Source organism: Pectinophora gossypiella, chromosome 16 (genome assembly GCF_024362695.1).
Source record: "Pectinophora gossypiella chromosome 16, ilPecGoss1.1, whole genome shotgun sequence".
NCBI classification, from domain to species: Eukaryota; Metazoa; Arthropoda; class Insecta; order Lepidoptera; family Gelechiidae; genus Pectinophora; species Pectinophora gossypiella.
The window spans coordinates 10,866,018-10,887,263 of record NC_065419.1 but is presented as its reverse complement, the minus strand read 5'-3'; the positions used below and the strand labels follow the sequence as shown (position 1 = coordinate 10,887,263).

General features: G+C 37.8%; 1 protein-coding gene across 1 annotated transcript; it reads left to right on the top strand.

Moving 5' to 3' along the window:
* Positions 1–5,212: 5,212 nt before the first annotated feature.
* On the top strand, positions 5,213–19,740 carry LOC126373899 (uncharacterized). Its single transcript, XM_050020256.1, has 3 exons — positions 5,213–5,412; positions 16,393–16,544; positions 18,747–19,740. The coding sequence occupies exons 2-3, from the start codon at positions 16,399–16,401 to the stop codon at positions 18,970–18,972; spliced, it is 372 nt and encodes a 123-aa protein (XP_049876213.1). The 5' UTR covers positions 5,213–5,412; positions 16,393–16,398; the 3' UTR covers positions 18,973–19,740.
* The last annotated feature ends 1,506 nt before the right edge of the window (positions 19,741–21,246 follow it).

Here is a 21,246-nt window from a genome sequence, read left to right as displayed (position 1 = left end):
GTCTTACTTTCGGACAATCAGGGGATCAGCCTGTAATGTCCTAACCAAACTAGGGATCACAAAGTGATTTTTTTGTGATATTTCCGGTATTCGAACCCCAGAACCTCCGGATCGTGAGCCCAACGCTCAACCACTGGACCACGGAGGCCGTAGACGTCCCCTTAAACAACTGGACTGGGTCTAGAACATACTCCACCACACATACATACACACACACACACACTCACACACACACACACACACACACACAAGAAAAGTGGGTTTCCTCATAATGTTTTTCTTCACCGCTGAGCACGTGACAATCATTCAATAATTTATGATCCAAACGTGAATTCAAAAACAAATTCGACAACCATTGGTTTAGGCCTGTGCTGGATTCGAAACTGCGACTTCAAACTGAGAGGCAAGTGTTCTACCAACTGTGCTACCACGGCTCCACCAGGTAAATAGGTACCTGACTTTAGTATTTTCCCAGCTACTTCCCTTATCGTCATTAACCTACACATGCATAATGGATTATTGTGTGGTTTAGATTAACAACTGTAATCGTTAGTAACCATACCTACCTATAATAAAAGGATTAGCGTAGGTTATGGTCACTAACAATACTTAAGAACGATCATAGAATAAGGAATAATACTACGTATAGAACGGCAACTCTCCGCTCCCCACCAGCGTCTGAGCTAGGTTTACCTCACCCCCACTCGAACACAGTTTAGACTTGAATCGTATGGCGTCAGACGTCACACACACAGATGCGCGTTTACGATAACGTCAATGTGTGTTGTCTGTGTAAAACGAGGTTGTTTGTATGAAGTGTCCGGGGTGTGGAACGATGTCACAAGTAAAAAACAACATAACATATAAACAGCCCATATACGTCTCACTGCTGGGCACAGGCCTCCCCTCAGTTAACCGGAAGGGGTATGGAGCAGTCTCCATCACGCTGCTCCACTGCGGGTTGGTGGAGTTGCAATAAGATGAGGTATAGATTAAAGATGTTTCAAAAACGTTTGAGTGTAGTAAAAGAAGTTAACATTCAGCAACCTTGTTGTCAGGGTTATTATTGAGCCGCCAAAGACCCCTGATATGGCTCATGTAACAATTACTCACTTACATCAGTAAGTAGTAACCGGGACCAACGGCTTAACGTGCCCTTCAAAGCACGAAATCATCTTACTTGTTCAGGCAATTAGGTGATTCAAGCCTGTAATGTCGTGACCAAACAAAGGACAGTCTCAGTCTCACAAAGTGATTTCAACAATGTCCCCATCGGGAATCGAATCCGGATCTCCAGATCGTTACCTACATACAAACAGCCTATTGGCCTAGTGGTCACATGTAGCAACGAAATACCTGGTATGACTCTGATGCGTAGGTAATAACTATTAGATATATAACATATCATTATACGTATCATAAACTCACGACTATATCCCAATGGGGTAGTCAGAGGTACATCCATCTTTAGATGGACTAGTTACCCACACCTCGCCGAGTTTTCTGTTAGACCAACGTGATAGGTGTTGAGCCGTATTGTCGTAAGATACACATAAATTAATAACTCATTTTTGCAATTGGGCTTCTGCCCTCTGGCAAGAGGGAAACCACTGCCATATTTTCCCCTAAACGGTAACATGGAGAATGCTACACCGAAATGATCGTAGCTCTTAAATTAGTAATGATGGCAAGTCCGGTACCAGGGTTTAAACCAGCGCTCCCCGTTTGAGAAGCAAGTAGGTGGCTACCACACAGGATAATAGTGGCGATTAGATTTATACTTAAAACTTTAAACACTTGCCGTAGAATGGCACCCGCATATGTCACGTGATGGTAAATAAGCCAATAAATTTGGTTAATTTATCGCGTAGGTAATTGAGTTGAATCATTTAAAGCGCGCGGTGTGTAGGCAGCATACTAAAAATAAAATAAAATATGGATGCAAATATGGATGTAATCAATGTGGATGAGTCCGAAATAAATGATTATTATCATTATTTGTATGTCGTTTCCATATCTCGGGCCTACGGAGTTCCGGACTTTTGGAAGGCGTGCGTGGGGCCGAAGCCAACACGTAGAGGCCCTTTAAGAGAAATGTGGTGTGACACCAACCGGCGATTATCCTTATTATCCTTATTATTATTATACTACGGCAGCAAATCTTATAGTGCACCGTCATGCTAATGTAATGTTTTTTTGACGTTGGAAAAATAATTATATTATATATAATAAATTGTGGTGAATAATAATGACTAAATGAGGAAGTTTACATATTACAGTACAAGAATTTCAATATTTACGTGATTTTCCTTCAGGACAAGGAAATAGGAAGCAATTAGTATATAGCAAACCATTCTTCCAGTGAACTTTGAAGGGTGTACAAAGATATTCTACTGGAGTATGATATAAATAGCTATACATGGAAATAAACACGAGAATTTTCCATGTTGCTCAATAATATTACTTTGCGTATAATTTACACTAGTTTACATTATAAAATATGGGGGCGCCTGTAGTATTAATCGGATGTATATACTTGGGACTTAAACATAGCTAGCGAGGAGTGGATACATAAACATACATACATAAACATAGACATAAAGTCCATCAACCGGGCACTAATCCTGGAAACAACGTGATAGAAATCTATGATCTAAACCTGAATTCAGAAGAATATTATTATATTATATTATGAAGTACCAACCAAACCTATTATCTTGTACATGATTAGTGCATTTACTGTTAATGATTTCGCTTTAATGAGCAGGTAAGCACAGAAAGCGGTTTTATTAGCTCTTAAGACTGCTTTCTCTGCCTACATAGAAAATGCAAACAATTTAAAACAGAATCTCGGTAAAATTTTATTTGTACTCTTGTCAGTTTATAGTCCATAGCGTTATTCCGTTTCACAGGGTCCGCTTACCTAACCTGAAGATTTGACAGGTCAGATTTTTTTATAAGCGACTGCCTATCTTACCTTCCAATCGGAAAGCAAGTTACGTCATTTCGCAAAGTGTTTTAACTGAGGAGAAGAAATGATATGAAACTGCAACGGCAACAAATCTAAATCAGTAGATTATAAATTTAAATTCTATGTTATCTAATACAGAAATAATATTACAAACGTACCATAAATTCCTACCTTTCTCAACATTAGCTAATTATGACAAATGACCCTAATTTGGAACGTTTGGCCCCTTCATCTATCAGTTAATTAGTAAAGGGCTGACGTGAGAAATACGTGTAATTGGCACGATAAAACCCTTTGCTACCGAAAATAGAAATTCTGCCGGTGGGAAAACCCACATACATCTCTTACTGTAACCATAGAATAAAGAACAATACTACGCATAGAACGGACACACTCCGCCCCGCACCAATTCGTATTGGTGCCGAGCTAGATTCACCTCACCTCACGCGGTCTCACTTCAATCTAAATTAGTTAAAGCGTAAGGGAGCGCGCGCGTGGACTATATGTCTCATTCAAACTTACGCATTAAGCTGCATAACAACGAGATTTGTATGGAGTGTCCGGGCTGTGCTTTAACGCAACTTAAAAAAGAAAATTTTAATATGGGCCTGACTCTGTCCATATCTCCCACGGCACGTCACGTCACGCGCTCGGCCTGCGATTGTTGAAGTTAAGCAACTTTCGCAAAGGCCGGTCATAGAATGGGTGACCACAAAAAAAAAAGTTTTCATCTCGAGCTCCTCCGTGCTTCGGAAGGCACGTTAAGCCGTTGGTCCCGGCTGCATTAGCAGTCGTTAATAACCACCAATTCGCACTGGGCTCGCGTGGTGGTTTAAGGCCCGATCTCCCTATCCATCCATAGGGAAGGCCCATGCCCCAGCAGTGGGGACGTTAATGGGCTGGTGATGATGATAATGAAATGGCAGTAAGTTGTCTTCTGACTAATATTACACGTACATATTATTTTTGTATTTATGTACTTCAATATAGGTACTTACATGTTTTTTTAATGCCAGCTTTGTCGCTCAGTACGTGGTTATAGCTACTTACTTATTCAAAAAGTACCTCTAAGTATATAAATATTTTTTCCTTATTGCCCTAGGTATCCGAATGAGGGACTTTCCAGACTATGATCCCAAAAAAAATATAGATGGCGCTGCACAGATTTCCCTTCGTTTAACCTTCTAATTTCATTTATACCAGACATGCATACATTTTTTTAAGTTTACGCGGTTATTATCATAATTAAAGCACATAACACACACATGCATATTTTATCTTTGTTTTTGGGTATAAATGATGACCCTTACATCCAGGCACAACACATCTTTCACCATATTGTGATCAAAATAAAAAGAAGCAATATAGGTACGTAGTAACATAATCTAAATATATAAAAGGAGAAACTGACTGACTGACATCTCAACGCACAGCCTAAACGAAACGTAGGCATTTGAAATTTGGAAGGGACGTAGCTTAGGTGCCGTAGAGGTGCACTAAGAAAGGAATTCCCGAAATTCCTACGGGAACCGGAATTAGCGGGAAAATCTTTTTGTACGAAAAATCTAAACCGCTTAAGTTCGACGATTGAAATTTGGCATGCAGGTACCTTAGTAAACTTAAAGCTTGATTTCAATAGGATATAGCAAAATTCCCACGGGAACGAGAGTTAGCAGGAAAAAACATTTGTATGAAATTATCTAAACCGCGTAAGATAGATGTTTTCAATCTAGCAAGGTTAGCATTCTTAGGCATTTCGCCGTTAAAATAAATAATTTTTTAACCTTTCTCCCACACACACAAAGATCTCTATTTTATGACACGCCACGCGGACGAAGTCGCGGGCTTTAGCTAGTTCAATATATTTTTTATCCAAATATCAATCAACAATTATTTTCATACATGCCTCTGCCATTTGATTCTATTTCGTAATAATTATGTATCCCGGGCAAAAAGAAAATAGGCAATTATAACATTAAATCTGAACAGTGCCATCTGTATATTTTTTGGGAAACGTAACCTGGAAAGTCCCCCATTGCTATTGATATTGGATATTTGGAAAACCCCATCGTGACAAATCCGAAAACATGCTTACCGTGACGTCATGAAGTACCTAATGCGTACGCGCAAAGTTTTATGTACGTTTCACTCTAGTTCAATGCAAATGTCATTTTCTATCTCTGTCCCATCGTCATTAAGCCATCACAAGTTTAATTATATAAACTGGACATTTATAAGTCACCGTCAGTATACATTTATCTACAGTCGAAGTGACACGTCAAAAACAAATAATTTTAATTTAAATAATAATTATTATTAATAACTCGTCGTAATAATTGCATCCCATTTTTATTATTTTTATTTCTGGTTTTACGGTGAACGAACGCGACGCGACGGCTTGAAACTTGTTTGAGTGCAAGATAATTGGAATACAGTTCAAGGTTGGTAAACTTGATTCTTTATTTATTGTGGTCACATTATTTATTATTGTGGAAAATATGATATTAACACTCTTAATTAGGAAAGTTTTTTTTTATAAAAATAAGTTTTATTCTCACCCAATGGGACGAGAAGATATCAATACAACATAAATATATTTAATATATTATATATTATGCAGCTTCTCACATACTTCTCACACCATTACATAGAAATTCATTCGTATTACATTGAAATCAGTAAGTTAAAATTTTGTTCAGTGTACTTGTTAAGTTACTCTGCGTGATTTTGGCCAGTGACGTGATAAGTCAGCCAGTGTTTCTCATTTTATATAAGTTAAGACAAAATTCCACTTGATATTTTTTCAGAATCATGGTCTCAATTATTCCCCTTAGTATTCGTTACGATGTCACTAACATCTCTTGCAAAACTATCAAACATTTCTTCCCTACAAAATAAGGAAGAACATTTCCATAATACAGCGATAAACAAACTTTAGACGTATAAACATCGCGTCCAATGCCGTCTAGTCTCATCTTTTATTTATATCCGACTTATCGTCGCATAGATAAACTTACGACCCCGAAATGTTAGAACTGTTTAAGGAAATAACCCTCTTTGGTGATTGGTTATTTGCTTTATCACTTTAAGAGCCACGCTCTTGTCGGTGTAGCATTCCCCATGCTACAAAAGGAAAATGCTTACAAAAGGAAAATGACAAAAAATATCGTAATGTCTCCTCCTAACGTATGGGTTATGGGGTGGATTAACAACCTCATCAACCCTGGACATGTATCATGTAACTACTACATACTTATATCAGTAAGTAGCAACCGGGACCGACGACTTAACGTGCCAACACACGAATCAACTTATTCGAAATGTGAAAAATAAACAATTCTAATACTGTAGGTGCGTATAAGAAAGTTTTCGCGATGATGTCACCTACATCCTACACTTTGGTACCATGTCACATTAACTTTTTTGACAAATTGAACTGTAAGTCTCACTAAATGTCAAATATGTTAGTGCGACAGAGTCCTAAAGTGGGTACATTACGTATATTGCTCATGACTGTACTCGCGTGGGTGTTAGTGACACCGTAACGAATACTGAGGGGATGATTCAGAGTTGATATCAAATGGAAATTCTCGTTGCAAAATTCATGAAAAGTTTAGTGTTTTTTTTAATTATTTTCAGTTCCATACTTTTGCGACGGTCACGGTCACACCACCCTTCAAAGTTTTCGTTACATTGTCGCTAACACCCTAAATAATCCCTCTGTTAGATTTTACGTCACACCCGGAAAACAAACGGATGAACGTGTTCTATGTTTTTAGTCGCTCTCAGTCGTGCATAGAAGCATACATCTAGTCATTGGTGTATGTATATGTTACTATATTTCATTGCATCCATTACAAATTTATTTGAGAGCCCAAAGGATAGGCGGACCCGATACCGGACTTCCATCAATGAGTTATCTAGACACGCGGTCGCGTGTCAAGCCAAGTTCAAGGAACAGAACTGGCGAGCCGCACCGTGTGTAATATTACACGAAACATTTGGAGCCACTTTTGACCCCCTCATAAATCAAAAACTATTCCACATAAACGTATCAAATTTGGCTTATATATTGAGACTAAGGAGATACATATATGTTCTAAATTTCATAAGCTTATCTCAAACGGTTCTTTACATATTAATGTCCAAAAATCCTCATTTTTATCATTGACTGACTGACTGACCTATAGATCAAAATTCTAACCCAGTTCCAGATGACCTAGAGAGTTAAAAATTGGCATGCAGATAGGTAGTTAGATGAATACAAAGGAAAAAATATAAAACTGGCAATTTTTAAATATTTAGATTCTATTATGAACGCTTAACTAAAATAACTAATGAAGAATGTTACTAAAATTGTATGCTAAATCGTTTGAAATGATGTCTCAGTAAAGTCTGTATGTATACAAATACACTGGTTTTTGTTGTAGTCAAAAATACTTAGAAGTTTCGATTTTATAGGCACTCAAAGTTTCGAAAAATACCGAGTCCCGCTAACAGTCACGTGACCGCTTGTGACGTCACAACGCGCCGCGCGGGCCGCGGCCCGCATAGTAGGTATTAAGTCGCCAGCAGTTATAGTAGTAGCTTGCGCAGTATTTTGTTGTTTTCTTCCTAATAATAGTAAATAATTATTATTCGATTAATAAAATGGATGAAGGATTCGAAAAAGGGCAATCGGATAATCTACCTGAATTACCTATTGAACTTGGCACCCATTTAGATCTCTCTTCTTTTGTCGTTGAAGTCAACAACCAAAGCATTTATCATTGTATTGAACTTGGCTGTCATTTCAAATTTATGTTTTTGATTGGTTAATTTTACTAACACAGTTGGCTCAACCGTTGTAGACGGCGATACGATACGACTCACCATCTATCACGCTGGTCTAACAGAAAGCTCGGTGAGGTATAGGTATTTTGATCAACTTGCGAAGGATGCACCTTTGACTACCCCAATTGAAATATATAGTCGTGAGCTTAAGTGAAGTTAAGATTGACGTTGAGGTCAAATACATCACAAAATAGACAGTACTTATTAAAATTTTTGCATACTTACTCTCTCCTTGTACAAAACTGTCACTGTCGCATCAACTCAAATTTATTAACCCACCATAATAAAAATACTTTAATAAACTCTTTTAATAAAGCGCAAACCTTCATCCCATATATCAGATTTGTTTACTACGCGGTACCCTTAATATCTTGACGGTAATAGGTATACTTCACTGTATATCACATTTTTTCTATGAGAAGGGACTAACATTGTCCTTTTTTCAGGCCATAATTTTACATATTTATGTGAAAGCTCGCCTTTACACCCACGCACCTTTTGTTCTTAGTTTTAAATAAAATTATCACGTAATTTTAACAAACGTAATCAAAACGTAACGATTTTTATTCTCTTAGATTTGAAGGCCTGTGCCCACTACAGCGTATTATACTAGGACGGTTTCAGGCACGGAGCGGGACGTGCCGGACGCTACTATGGCCACTGCAACGGAGCAACCTCGTTCTATACCCGGAGCATACGGGTAGCAACAGCATATGCAACACATATCATGACCTTGCTATATGTTGCATACTCTATAACCGTGCAGTGCCGATTTAAACGTCAATTTACACAAACGAATACGAATTAATAAATATAAAATAATAAATAATAATATACAGTATAATAATAATTTATGTGAAAGCTCGACTTTACGCCCACGCACCTTTTGCTCTTAGTTTGAAATAAAATTATCATGTAGTTTTAACAAACGTAACCAAAACGTTACGACTTATATTCTCTTAGATTTGAAGGCTTGTGCCCACTACACCGTATTATACTGGGACGGTGTCAGGCACGGAGAGGCACGTGCCGGACGCTACTATGCCCACTGCAACGGAGCAACCTCGTTCTATCCCCGGAGCATGCAGGTAGCAACAGCATATGCAACGCATATCATGACCTTGCTATGTGTTGCATATTCTACGTATATAACCGTGCAGTGCCGATTTAAACATCAATTTACACAAACGAATACGCATGAATAAATAAAAAAATAAACGCTTATCAAAGTGCTGGATGTGTTTTTAATGACAAGGATAACAACGCGAAGCTTAGACGCTCATACGGGGTATACACGATGTGTGTCAGTAAGTGAGACGTATTCCCCGAATAGTTAGGATAACTCTAGGTAAATTTGGGTTACGTAAATAATTCTTTATTGCACAAAACATATACACAGGACATATAATAATACATACGAATAAAAATAAGCAGAATAGGCGGCCATAAGCGGCTGTGGTGCTAGGCGGGGGTGGATCATATCCTGCAAAGAGGGTTCAAAAAGTTCATTTTCAGCAGATGACAGATTTCAAGCTAAGTCAAAAGGCTTTCGAGAGCTAAATAACTCTGACATTTGCTTTGGCTCTCAACCCAAATGGATCTACTGTTTCAGAACTATAAAGCTCTAGGAACTCCATAAATGCTAAAGTACCCGGTAATTTCTCTAAAACACGTGCTTGACTATAGCTAGGTAGTTTTATTGTCTTTCATACATACATACATCAACGTACGCTCATAATCTTTACCTAATGATGGGGGGAGGGGGGGGCAGAGCCACAAGTCTGATCAGTAGACAATTTGCAGTTGCAAGAGAATTGATTAACAAACTATAACCATGATGTACCAGTTCTTTATTTTTTATTTTTTTATGTATATTTGTACGCCTGCATGCAGGCCGAACACATCTCAATATTGTTTTTTGAATTATTTGACCTCCTTTTTTGTATTCTATGTGTTCTCGCATATAAATTGATATGATTTGATTTGATTTGACAAAAAGGTAATTAACACCCCGGACACTTCATACAAAAAAATTATTCTTACCGTGTGCTGCCTTACCGCATAAATACGAACGAGACAGATTACGCGTGCGCTCCCCTTACGCAAAACCTAGAGGGGGTGAGGTAAATCTAGTTCGGCGCCCAATACGAATTGAATTGGTGCGGGGCGGAGAGTTACCGTTCTATACGTAGTAATATTCTTTATTCTGTGATTTCGTGTCAGATGGGTATAATAATAGTCCAACATTCTAAAATGAACTTTTTTTTTGACGTGACTTATTGTAGATTTGCCGCAGATGGCATTAACTACTTGGCCGGACAAATGGGGAGCACTGAAGGCTCTCACCCGGTACAACGTTTAAGACAACAGGCCTGAGGGTGCCCAGTTGGGCGCGAACCTCGGCTCAGGGCGGAAGAATATTTGAAAGAATTTATCGACCCTAGTGAGTCGATATCGATAAGCGCTGAATGAGGGAAATCGTCGACCACGCCGGCGGGGTCGGTATCGGGGTTCTGAAGTGTTTGGTGTCGCGAGCTGATTAGCTGCCTCTATGTCTCTGGCTAGAGTAATCAGGTCGGGTCGGGATCTAAAATGAACAGAATCCATCTGTCAGTAAGGAAAGCTCCGTACTTAATTTCTTAAATAAGTACTTTGAGGAAAATAATTCTTCTTCTTCTATCGTGTGGGTTGTGAGGTGCAGTACTAACTACTAGCGTTACTATTGAGCCGCCAAAGGCCCATGAAAAGGCTAATGTCACGACTACTTATTTACATCAGTAAGTTATAACCGGGACCAACGGCTTAACGAGCCTTCCGAAGCACGGATCATTTTACTTTCGGACAATCAGGTGATCAGCCTGTAATGTCCAATCCAAACTAGGGATAACAAAGTAATTTTTGTAGTATGTCCCCACCGGGAATTGAACCAGGGACCGGATCGTGAGCCCAACGCTCGACGTTGAACCACAGAGGTCGTTAAGAAGGAAAATAATAAGAAAAATCTTTTTTTTTAAAAGTCCCATTGCGTGCGTGCTTGTTGTTTTGATGTGTTCATATTTTAAATACCTGAATATAAGGGTTTTTTTTAGAATAAAGGTTGAATGTCGTAAAACAATGACGCGCGATGACGTTGACAAAAATAATAATAATAATAAAATCCCCGTTTAAAATAAACTGCATAATATACACTTCTCATCAAAAAAATCGAAACACTTCCGTTTTCATTGTTTCTGTCCGAATTTAACACAAAAAAGAATTCATACGATGAAAAAAAATACATAAATGTATAGCTGGCAGTTTGGCCATTACAGTAAGTAATAAGCGAAAATTCTAAATTCAAAATTAGAATTTCATTTGTTTATCTTATAAACTAAATGAATCACTGTTTTGAGACAAATGTGTGTTTAGGGTTGGAGTACATTTAGCGTTCAAAAACTAAAAATTGGCGCCTATCCTTAAACTTTTTGTTTTTTATTTCAATACATATGACTTTGGGACGTCTGAAAAAAGGTTTTTTTTTCTAAAACGTATGGATACTTCGCCCACAGAAGCCGCCCAAGTTGTGGCATTGCTGGATTCTGGCCTTAGTCAGCGTGTTGTGGCTGCAAGACTGCATCTAAGCCTGTCATCTGTTCATAGAGTCTATGAACGTTATCGGGAGACTGGTTTGTTCACGCGCCGTTCAGGATCTGGCAGGAATCGGGTCACTTCTGAGCGAGATGATCGATTTATTGTAACAACTTCTTTAAGAAATCGACGCCTTAACGCTTTTCCTCGGTCCTCTCCCCTCCGGACCTCGAATCGAGCGAACGTCTACCAAAGTCTTCGCAAATTTATTTTTGAAATTATTTAATTTAAATAGAAAAATTCAGTGCAAAAATTAGTGCCGTAAAAATAGGAGCGCATAAAGTGCAAGGAGTTAGCGTAAGTGAAGTGCGACTTACGTGTCCCCGCTCGGCTCCCCGCCACTGCATGCCACTACCTACTTGTGTCGTCGATCGTCCAGCTTCGTGTGTGTCCGTGTGTGTTCGTTTCGATGTGCGACGCGGTAAACGGTCCGTCTTGTCCAGTCTGCAGTGCGAGTGAGTCACACACAACACTACACCACGTCATAGCTGTTGTCATAGCAACGAGAGACGCGGCATACTGAGTACCTACTGCTATTCATATCGCCCTGGTACTTTAAGCTAACGAATTGGGAATTGAGCTGCGGCGGCGTGGGGGCGTTTGGTTATTCGCTACTCAAGACCCTACTGTTATGTAACCCTATCACCTTGAAGTTGATGACATCGATCCAAGGATTCAAACACATTGCTCCCGAAACACTAGCGACTGTTCGCAAAACACTGCCAACCGTATATGAACGCCTGGTATCTGCAGTTGGGGTTATTTACAAACCAGCGATAGACGCATGATAATAACACAGAGCGTATTACCACAATTACGAAGCTCCAAACAACGATGTTTTGCGAACTACTTATCGTAGGTACAGAAATTTTTGTAACGAAATATTAAAGAAAGTTAAACGAGAATACCAAAAAAAGGAAATAATAGATGCAGGCTCAAATAAAAAGAAATTATGGAATGTTATACAGTCTAATACAGGCTTAAAAAAACCTAGGGATGGCTCTAGTCGTTTGTTGTCTTGCTCCAATGACTCCCACCACTCCGTTAATGTTGTTAATAATTACTTTGTTAGCTGTGGTAAATTACTTGCTGATAAAATTAAAGCAAATCAACCAAATCGCATTGTACCGTCAGACTGGGCCAATAGCTCCAATTGTCAATCTTTTGGTCTACTGGATACGGATGAGGAGGAAATTAATAGACTTATTACAGCCTTAAAAACTAGCAATACCTCTGGTTGGGACGGTATTTCGTCTGCTTTTTTGAAAACTTACAAAGGTATCTTGATTGAGCCTATAACGCACTTATGTAAACTAAGCTTACAAGCTGGCATCTTTCCAAATGTCTTTAAAATTGCTGTTGTCTTACCTATTTATAAGGCTGGGGATCGTGATTGTGTTGAAAACTATAGACCCATTTCTATTCTCCCCACACTCTCTAAGATACTGGAACGGCTAATGAACAATAGACTCACCAAATTCTTAGAAGCTAATAACTTTCTATCTGATCAGCAATTTGGGTTTCGAGCTGGGCTATCAACATCTGATGCTGTCCGTGATTTGATTCAGTTTTTGGTGGAGGGGTTGGACGTTGGCGAGAAATGCGTATCAGTATTTCTGGACTTAGCCAAAGCATTCGACACAATCTCGATTCCCATTCTCTTAAAAAAGCTTGAATGCTTGGGCATTAGAGGCAATCAATTAAAGTTATTTGAGAGTTATCTTACTGGACGGACACAGCGGGTAAAAATTGATGATTATGTTAGCTCGGACTTGCCTATAAATTGCGGAGTGCCTCAAGGGAGCATTCTGGGTCCATCGCTGTTTCTGGTGTTTATTAACCACTTGTGTTCTACCCCACTGCCTGGAGGCAAAATTATATCTTTTGCCGATGACACAGCTTTAGTGTTTAAAGCAAGTTCATGGCAGGAGGTCTTCAGTATCGCACAGTCTGGCCTTAATGTTGTGGTTTCATGGCTTCTAAATAACTATCTTACAGTTAATACTGACAAAACCAAATACATGACCTTTGCTATCCGTAGTCCCCAGATCCCGCCAGATTTCTACGAGTTGATTGCCCACTGTTGCAACCAGGCACCAGACCAGATCTCTTCGTGCTCCTGTCTTAGTCTACAACGCGTCCCGGTCATTAAATATCTTGGTATTAATATTGACCAACACCTTAACTTTAAGACTCATATTAACCTGGTGGCATCTCGCGTTAGAAAACTTATTTACGTGTTCAGGTGTCTTCGACATATTGCTAATTTTGACTTGATTAAAACAGTGTACTTTGCTATTTGTAAATCAATTCTTACATACTGCATTACGTCCTGGGGCGGTGCATCAAAGTCTAATTTGATGAAGCTTGAGGTTGCCCAGAGAGCAGTATTGAAGGTTGCGGCCTTCCGTCCGTACCTCTTCCCGACAATTGCACTTTACCAAGACTGGCAGGTTCTGTCGATCCGTAAGCTCTTTATTCTCTCAATTATAATGAAAATGCATGTGAGTCTGACCTATGATCCGAATCTTGTGGCTTCGAAGAGACGGTCGGATATTGTTTGCCCCTCCAAACCTTGCAAGACCTCATTTGCTCGTAGGTTCTTCTTCTTTCTCGGTGCATATATTTATAATAAAATTAACAGACGGTGTAATATTTACAACCTAAATATTTATAAGTGTAAGAAATCTGTAACAAACTGGTTACTTACACTAACATATGATGAGACTGAAGACCTCCTCAGCGTAATTTCTTAGGTGCATCATTTCTATTTTTATTTCTTATATTTTGTTTCGATTTTGATTTGCCTAAATCTCGGAATCTTAAAATGGACTTTTAACTCCCATTTTATGGTCACCCATTTTTACACACACACACACACACAATACTTTCATTTACACACCATGCACACCAAATCACACCATCACATATTTTGACACAAATAGTTGTTCTACTTAATTCCCTATTGATTGATTGATTAGTTTTTTAATTTTTATCCTTATTTCTTTTATTTTTGTAGTCGTTTGTTTCTTTCTAAGTTGTAATTATGGCTACCCATTAAGACTGCTGATCTGGAGGTGGAGGCCTGGAATCCTATAATACAGGGTATCCTAGTCTAGGTTCCAGCCTTTACACATGATCACCCGTTATGTTTAACCCTATTGTCTAAGATGTTTATGTACACTTTGTATCATGATATGTTGTGAAGGAAATAAATATTTTTATTATTATTTATTATTATTATTTCAACTGCAGCAGCGGCTTCGTGTTGTACGAAGGGTGGCTGTAAGTGACTCTACAATTAGAAGAAGGTTGAAGGATCGTGGACTGGTACCGCATAAGCCAGCAAATGGGCCGAAATTAACTGCAGACCATCGAAGAGCGCGCCTTAACTTTGCACGTGAGCACCTAAATTGGTCATACCTACAGTGGAGCAAAGTTCTCTTTTCTGATGAGTGTAAAATTATGCTGTATGGTAACGACGGAAGGAACAAGGTCTACAGAAGAGACGGAGAACGCTATGCACAATGCTGCATTGAAGAAAAGGTCAGCTATGGTGGCGGTTCGTGGACGGTTTGGGGAGGAATCAGCGCCGACGGTAAGACAGAGCTTGCTTTCGTGTCTGGGCCACGTCTGCCTGCACTAAACTGTCATCGGTACGTCGAAGAGTGTCTCGAGCCTCATGTGATGCCCTATGCACATTTTATTGGCAACGGCTTCATATTCATGCACGACAATGCTAGGGCTCACACCGCGGGCGTCGTACGAGATTATCTTAACGAAGTCGATATCTCTATTATGGAATGGCCAGCAAGAAGCCCGGACATGAATCCCATTGAACATCTGTGGGATGAATTAAAGAGACGAATTCGAGCAAGAGATCCTGTCCCAGAAACACTTAGCCAGCTGCAAGATGCAATCCAAGAGGAATGGGACAATATACCACAGCATGTGATCGTGACTCTCATCCGATCGATGAAGAACCGTATGGAAGCAGTAATTAGAGCTCGGGGAGGGAATACAAGTTATTAAATAAACGTTTTTTAGCTTTTTTTTTTCATTTACGTGTGTTGTTTTATCCATTTCCTTTATACTCCATACGGAATAAAAATGACTCATTTAACAAAATACGAAACCTATGAAAAATTCATTTAAATTTAGAACATTAACATTAAGATTTGATAAGCTCATATTACTCACTATTAAACGACATTTAACATTTATTCCTAAATGTACACATTTTTCTGATAATCCTGACAAAACGTAAACTTGCAAGGTGTTTCGATTTTTTTGATGAGAAGTGTATTTGCAGGATAACAAACTACTAAGGTATATATTACGTACTACTTTCGACTTGGTTACATTTTTTTCATGCAGCAATTTTTTTTTTGTGAATTACTAATATTCGTGAATAAAGAAATCATTGTTACTAACATCCTGGGTCCAAGTTACCCGTAATAAATTTTATTTTATTTATTTTTTTATTTAAACATAAAATTATTTAAAAATAATAAATCGAAAAATTATAATTGATCTTCAGTCTTCCTTATATGACCAAACAAGTATTGTATGCTCTTTACAAACGTAAAAAGTACATGTAAACCCGGCCCAAGTGTTATTTAAGGTCATCTTTGCATATACCCACACCTCTTTAGCTGACAATAAAATAATAAATTTACCGTCAGTCCTGTTTATAATGTTCAAACAAGTGTTGAGTTCTTTATAAAAGTAGAAAGCACAACTAACACCGACCCAAAATGTTATTTATGTAATTTACCCATACGTCCCTAGCTGACATTAAATTGGCCTTCAGTGACTGAAAGACAACACTAACATTTTCTTGATTTTTCTGACAGGGGTATTCCGCTTGATATTAACTCAGAATCATGCTCTGAATCATCCTCCTAAATTTCATGTCACTAACACCCTGTATGCTTGACCGCACTTCTCTTGCTTTCCAGAATACAATGGCGCCAAAACTGTTTATCGTCCTGTCAGTCCTGGCCGTGTCCTGCTTGGGACAACGATCACCATACGCTGGTAGAAGGCCCATCGGCTACCCAGCAATTTCCACTACCACCACCACCACAGAAGCTGGAGATCTAGGAAACAGGTGAGAATGACTTCGTTAACATAGCACTTATAAGAACTTTCTGCAAACTAGCATAGTGCATGGTTCATTGACTTCTTGCGGCTGAGATTTCCAGACAAAACAGTTAAACAATGCAGTTTGGATTTTAAAAGATCATTAATTTGGTCTTACAATTTTAAGAGCAGGTCTATACTTTTTTTATACTTTTTTTGAATCCGTGAAAGCCCTGTTTGGCAAAACGCGTGACTTTCGTCGGAATTTATAAGTTTATATTCATGTTTGGATAATAAATAAAATTAATATTACATGGTTTCTAGGGTTGGTGCCCGTTTGCAATAGGGTTGGCAATAGGGTCGCCCACTATTATCGTCATCTCCCTAGCCCGTTTTTCACAGGGTCCGCTTACCTAACCTGAAGATTTGACAGGTCCGGTTTTTCGCAGAAGCGATTGCCTGTCTGTCCTTTCAACCCACAAAGGGAAGACCAGCCCAATACAAGTTAGGTCACATACCTCTGAAAACGCCTTACATTTGCCAAATTATAAGGGACTTAAACATAGCTGACGTAGAGTGCTACTTGTATTGGCGAGTTGTGTAGTACCATTAAATTCAGGTCAGAAAAATAATTTCAATTTTTGTACTAGGTACCTTACCAACTTCTGCATATAAAAGCTCCATTCAATCAAATATGGAGTACGCCTTAAGTAATTATATTTTCCTCTGAAGTTAAAGTAGGTGGTACTTACAGTTATATAATTTTCTACGAAATATCCACGTCGAAATTTCACTTATATGGAAATGTAGGTAATAACTGGATTTAGTAATTACTTACTTTATATTTTTATATAGAAAAAAATGTGTTGTTATACATATTATGCTTAATTATATGTCTCTTTAGTCTCCCTACTACACTATGAACTGTCAATCTTTCAGATCGCTTTTTCATTGGGTTTCATCTGTTATACATTTAACTAGTCTAGTTGGCGATAAAACGGTGAAATTCAGTGAAATCTTGAAGAATACATTGTTGTGAAAATGTTTAATTACGTTTTACCGCCACCTAGTAAGCGAGTTAGTGAATCAACTGACTTTAAAGCGTAGCAGAGTAAAGCAAAGTAACTGCTCGCCGTTTTAGTAACCACCGTAACTTCTCATCGTATCGTATAAATATAATCTTACATAGCCAGTGGCCCCGATTCCTGCAGACACCTCCTAATTTTACTTTAAGTTATACCTGTTATTTTCTTAACCACTGAAAAGGAAAAGGACGGACGATTGACCGCTCTTAATTTAAGGAAGAATGAGTAAATGAATGGATAACCCGGGTGAGTCAAAAAGGTATCTCGCTGGTATTCAAACAGTTTGACGTGTTCAACATAATTCTGTTGGGTGTGTTCCATAAATTTTATGCTTGTGGATTACCCGTCCCTTTCCTTTTCGGCGGATAAGAAAGTAACAGATATAACTTAAAATAAAATTAGATGGTTTTTACAGGAATTAGCACCAGTGACGATATTAGTACTGCACAATACGATGTTGCTTAGCCAGATAATTTTCTAAAAAAAGAGTTGTTTGCTAAAGACACATTTTACATTTAGATATTACATATACAGGGTGTTAGTGACACCGTAACGAAAACTTTGGGCGCTGATTTCCCGTCGGTCATATATTTTTCTGTCTTTTTAAATTATTTTCAGTCCCATATTATGCTTTAAGCTGCGTAGAACCCAAACTTTGAATAAACAAAATACATACAAATTATTAAAAACCGTCAAAAAATGCGATTGTGGGATAGACGTGAGCTTATGTATGTAATAACCGTCAATGTAAATCGAATAATGCAAAGATTTGCTTGACTGCCTATACGAAGTCAAGCGACGATTCGCGTTGTTTGATTTACATTGCGGCGCAGCAAATACTAATTAATGACCCACAACTAGTTACAAGTAATTAGAAGGCAACCAGATCTCACGTTTAATATGAAATCTTAATTAAAATAGTAATAATTAAGTTCTATCTATAGGATTTAGTTGTTATAGCAGTCACTCGTACATAGCGAAACTCACAAAAAAAAAACTTAATTCGAAAGTTTGAATTGATCGGATTTTAACTCTCTTTCTCTCTCTCGCTCTATTCATTATTTCTTTCATCCTTATTTATCCATAGATTGTAGAATTGTTCTCTTTTGGATTACCAGTATTTTCACCCCAAAACTTCATTTCAGATTCGGCGACAGCGCACCCAGTACCACCACAATGCGTCTTCCAGTCGAAGCTCTAGGTGATAGAGATCTCGTCGACCGTCTGAGCAAGCTACCGATAGACCAGCAACCGTTCTGGTTCATCAATTGGCAAGCCTTAGAAGCCCAGAGGAAGAACCCTCAAACTTACCCTCAAAGACCTAACGGATTCGTCGACATGTTCGCTCAGATCAGACCAGAGTGGCAGTAAATGGCAAAATGAGTGAATTTTTGAATGACCCATTGTTACATCGTTTCGGTGGCACCATCTTTTTAACTACCGTAATTCCGGGCTCTTTCCCTAAAAAATATAGAGGGCACTGTATAGATTTGCCTTTGGTTAACCTTCTATTTTCCTGGATAACTGATTATATTCTTTACTGCACTTCACAACTAGTATCATTACAGTCAAGAAATTGACGTTAACAAGAGAGGACTTAACTCTAAGAGAGATATAGGAAAGTCCTAGTATTTAATATCCATCCTTTTAGAAAAATATACAATTATTTGCCATCGAAATTACGTAACAAACAAAACAATACAATAATTCATCGAATACACCAGTACTGAATACTATTAGTATTCTCACAAAATACATTGTATGCATTTACTTTATTAAATTTTGTATTTTCTTACCGGAAATGGAACCAAACTAGAAAATTGTGCAAACGATATTGCAGAATTTTACACATTTTTTCTTATATAAGTACATAACACTTTTATGGACATGACCACCGTTCATTGACCTTTCAGTAGTATTATGACATTGCTTGTTATATGTATAGAAGTTGTGTCCGTGAAAGTGTTAAATAAATTAGCTTGATACTAATTCTGTTTTGGCCAAAGAGAAATTAAATCGTAAATTATTTTGTTAATAAACTTGTAAAAGGCCATAAAACAAGACTGATAATTTGTTAGTCATTAGATTTACAAGTCAAATTCTAAATTGGAATGTGAAATAAACTTGAATTTACATTAATATTTGCATTTTTATTATATTCGTCGCTTGTGAATGGTTGGATAAAAATTATATTTAGATTTCATTGGTTTACGTAAACGGAAACAGATTTTACAGAAGAGTATAACATGATGGATAGATCTATGATCATATTCTTCTTCTTCACTGTTGAGATCAATTACAGACCTCATCAACCCTAGTGTCAGGGTTATTATGGAGCCGCCAAATGCACTTGACATGGCCCATGTAACGACATACTTAAGTACCTAAATAGTAGCCGGGATCAACTGCTTAACGTGACCTCCGAAGCATGGAATCATCTTATTTTTTTTTTTGGGCGATCAGGTGATTTTAGCCAATGTCTTTATCACATTAGGAACAATATTTGAAGGTTACTAACAAAAATATAGTTAGTTTTGGGTCAGTGTTAAATAATGAAAAATATTTATAACAACATATTTACTCACAACATAACAGAAGCTCACGGGAATATACCCCACGAGTATATATCTTAATATACTCGTGAATATACTCAACCCCTGTCAGTGGTACATCCACCGCATAATGAATTAAGTACCCACACTTCACCGAACTTCTGTTTGATGGCGTGTGTGTGTTTGACATTTATACAGTAACAATTTTATAGCTTCGATTCATCGTCATTATTATAAGTAACTAGCTAAGTGCTCAAAACTTTGAAGGAACAAGTATCTCGTTTCTATTTCATAAAAATAGCTGTAAAATACGAGCCATAAATACAAATTGCCATTTCATAAATTTCATTTTTACACGTTTTGCAGCCGTTACCGTATTTTTCCTTTACTCCTCAATAAAAACGTGTTCCAGTATTTTTTATCGTCAATTGGGCATCATTAATCAAATCTTTCTATACATGAATGGTATCATCGGTATCAAAAGGAAGTCACATTGACAAAATGACAATCCGTGAAAAGTATCGCGTTATCATCCTTACGGGTATTCGCTTTTGATCATCTGATTGCTACGTCCCATACAGATTTTTTACCAGACTTCTAAAAGGTTGAACAAAATGATTCCGATTCTATTGTCTGGATTTTTTTTATAATACATATTCACAATTTTCAACACACTTGCACGTAAAATTGCTCTTATTGCACCGTCTTTAGGTACTTATGTACCCTAAGCACCCAATTAAAACACCTTTTCTATAATGACATTACCGCACTAGTGATTATGGTGCTACCTACAGTATTCCTGTTAATCTCACCATAGAGTTCTTACATCCAGAAATTGAGGCTCAAAAATAATAAATTATTCTGTGAATAAATAAACAGGGGGATTGAAAAGGCCACATCAAAACAATATTGCTATTTGACATTTGTTTGCATTGCAGGTAAGTACTTATATATGCGCAAATGTCAAATTGTAATATTGCTTTTTTAGATAAATTGCTTCAATGTGGCCTTTTTAACTCCCCTGTTATGAATAAAATAATGATAAATAAACACTACATTTCTTAAAATTATTTATTATGTTTACCAAAAATGT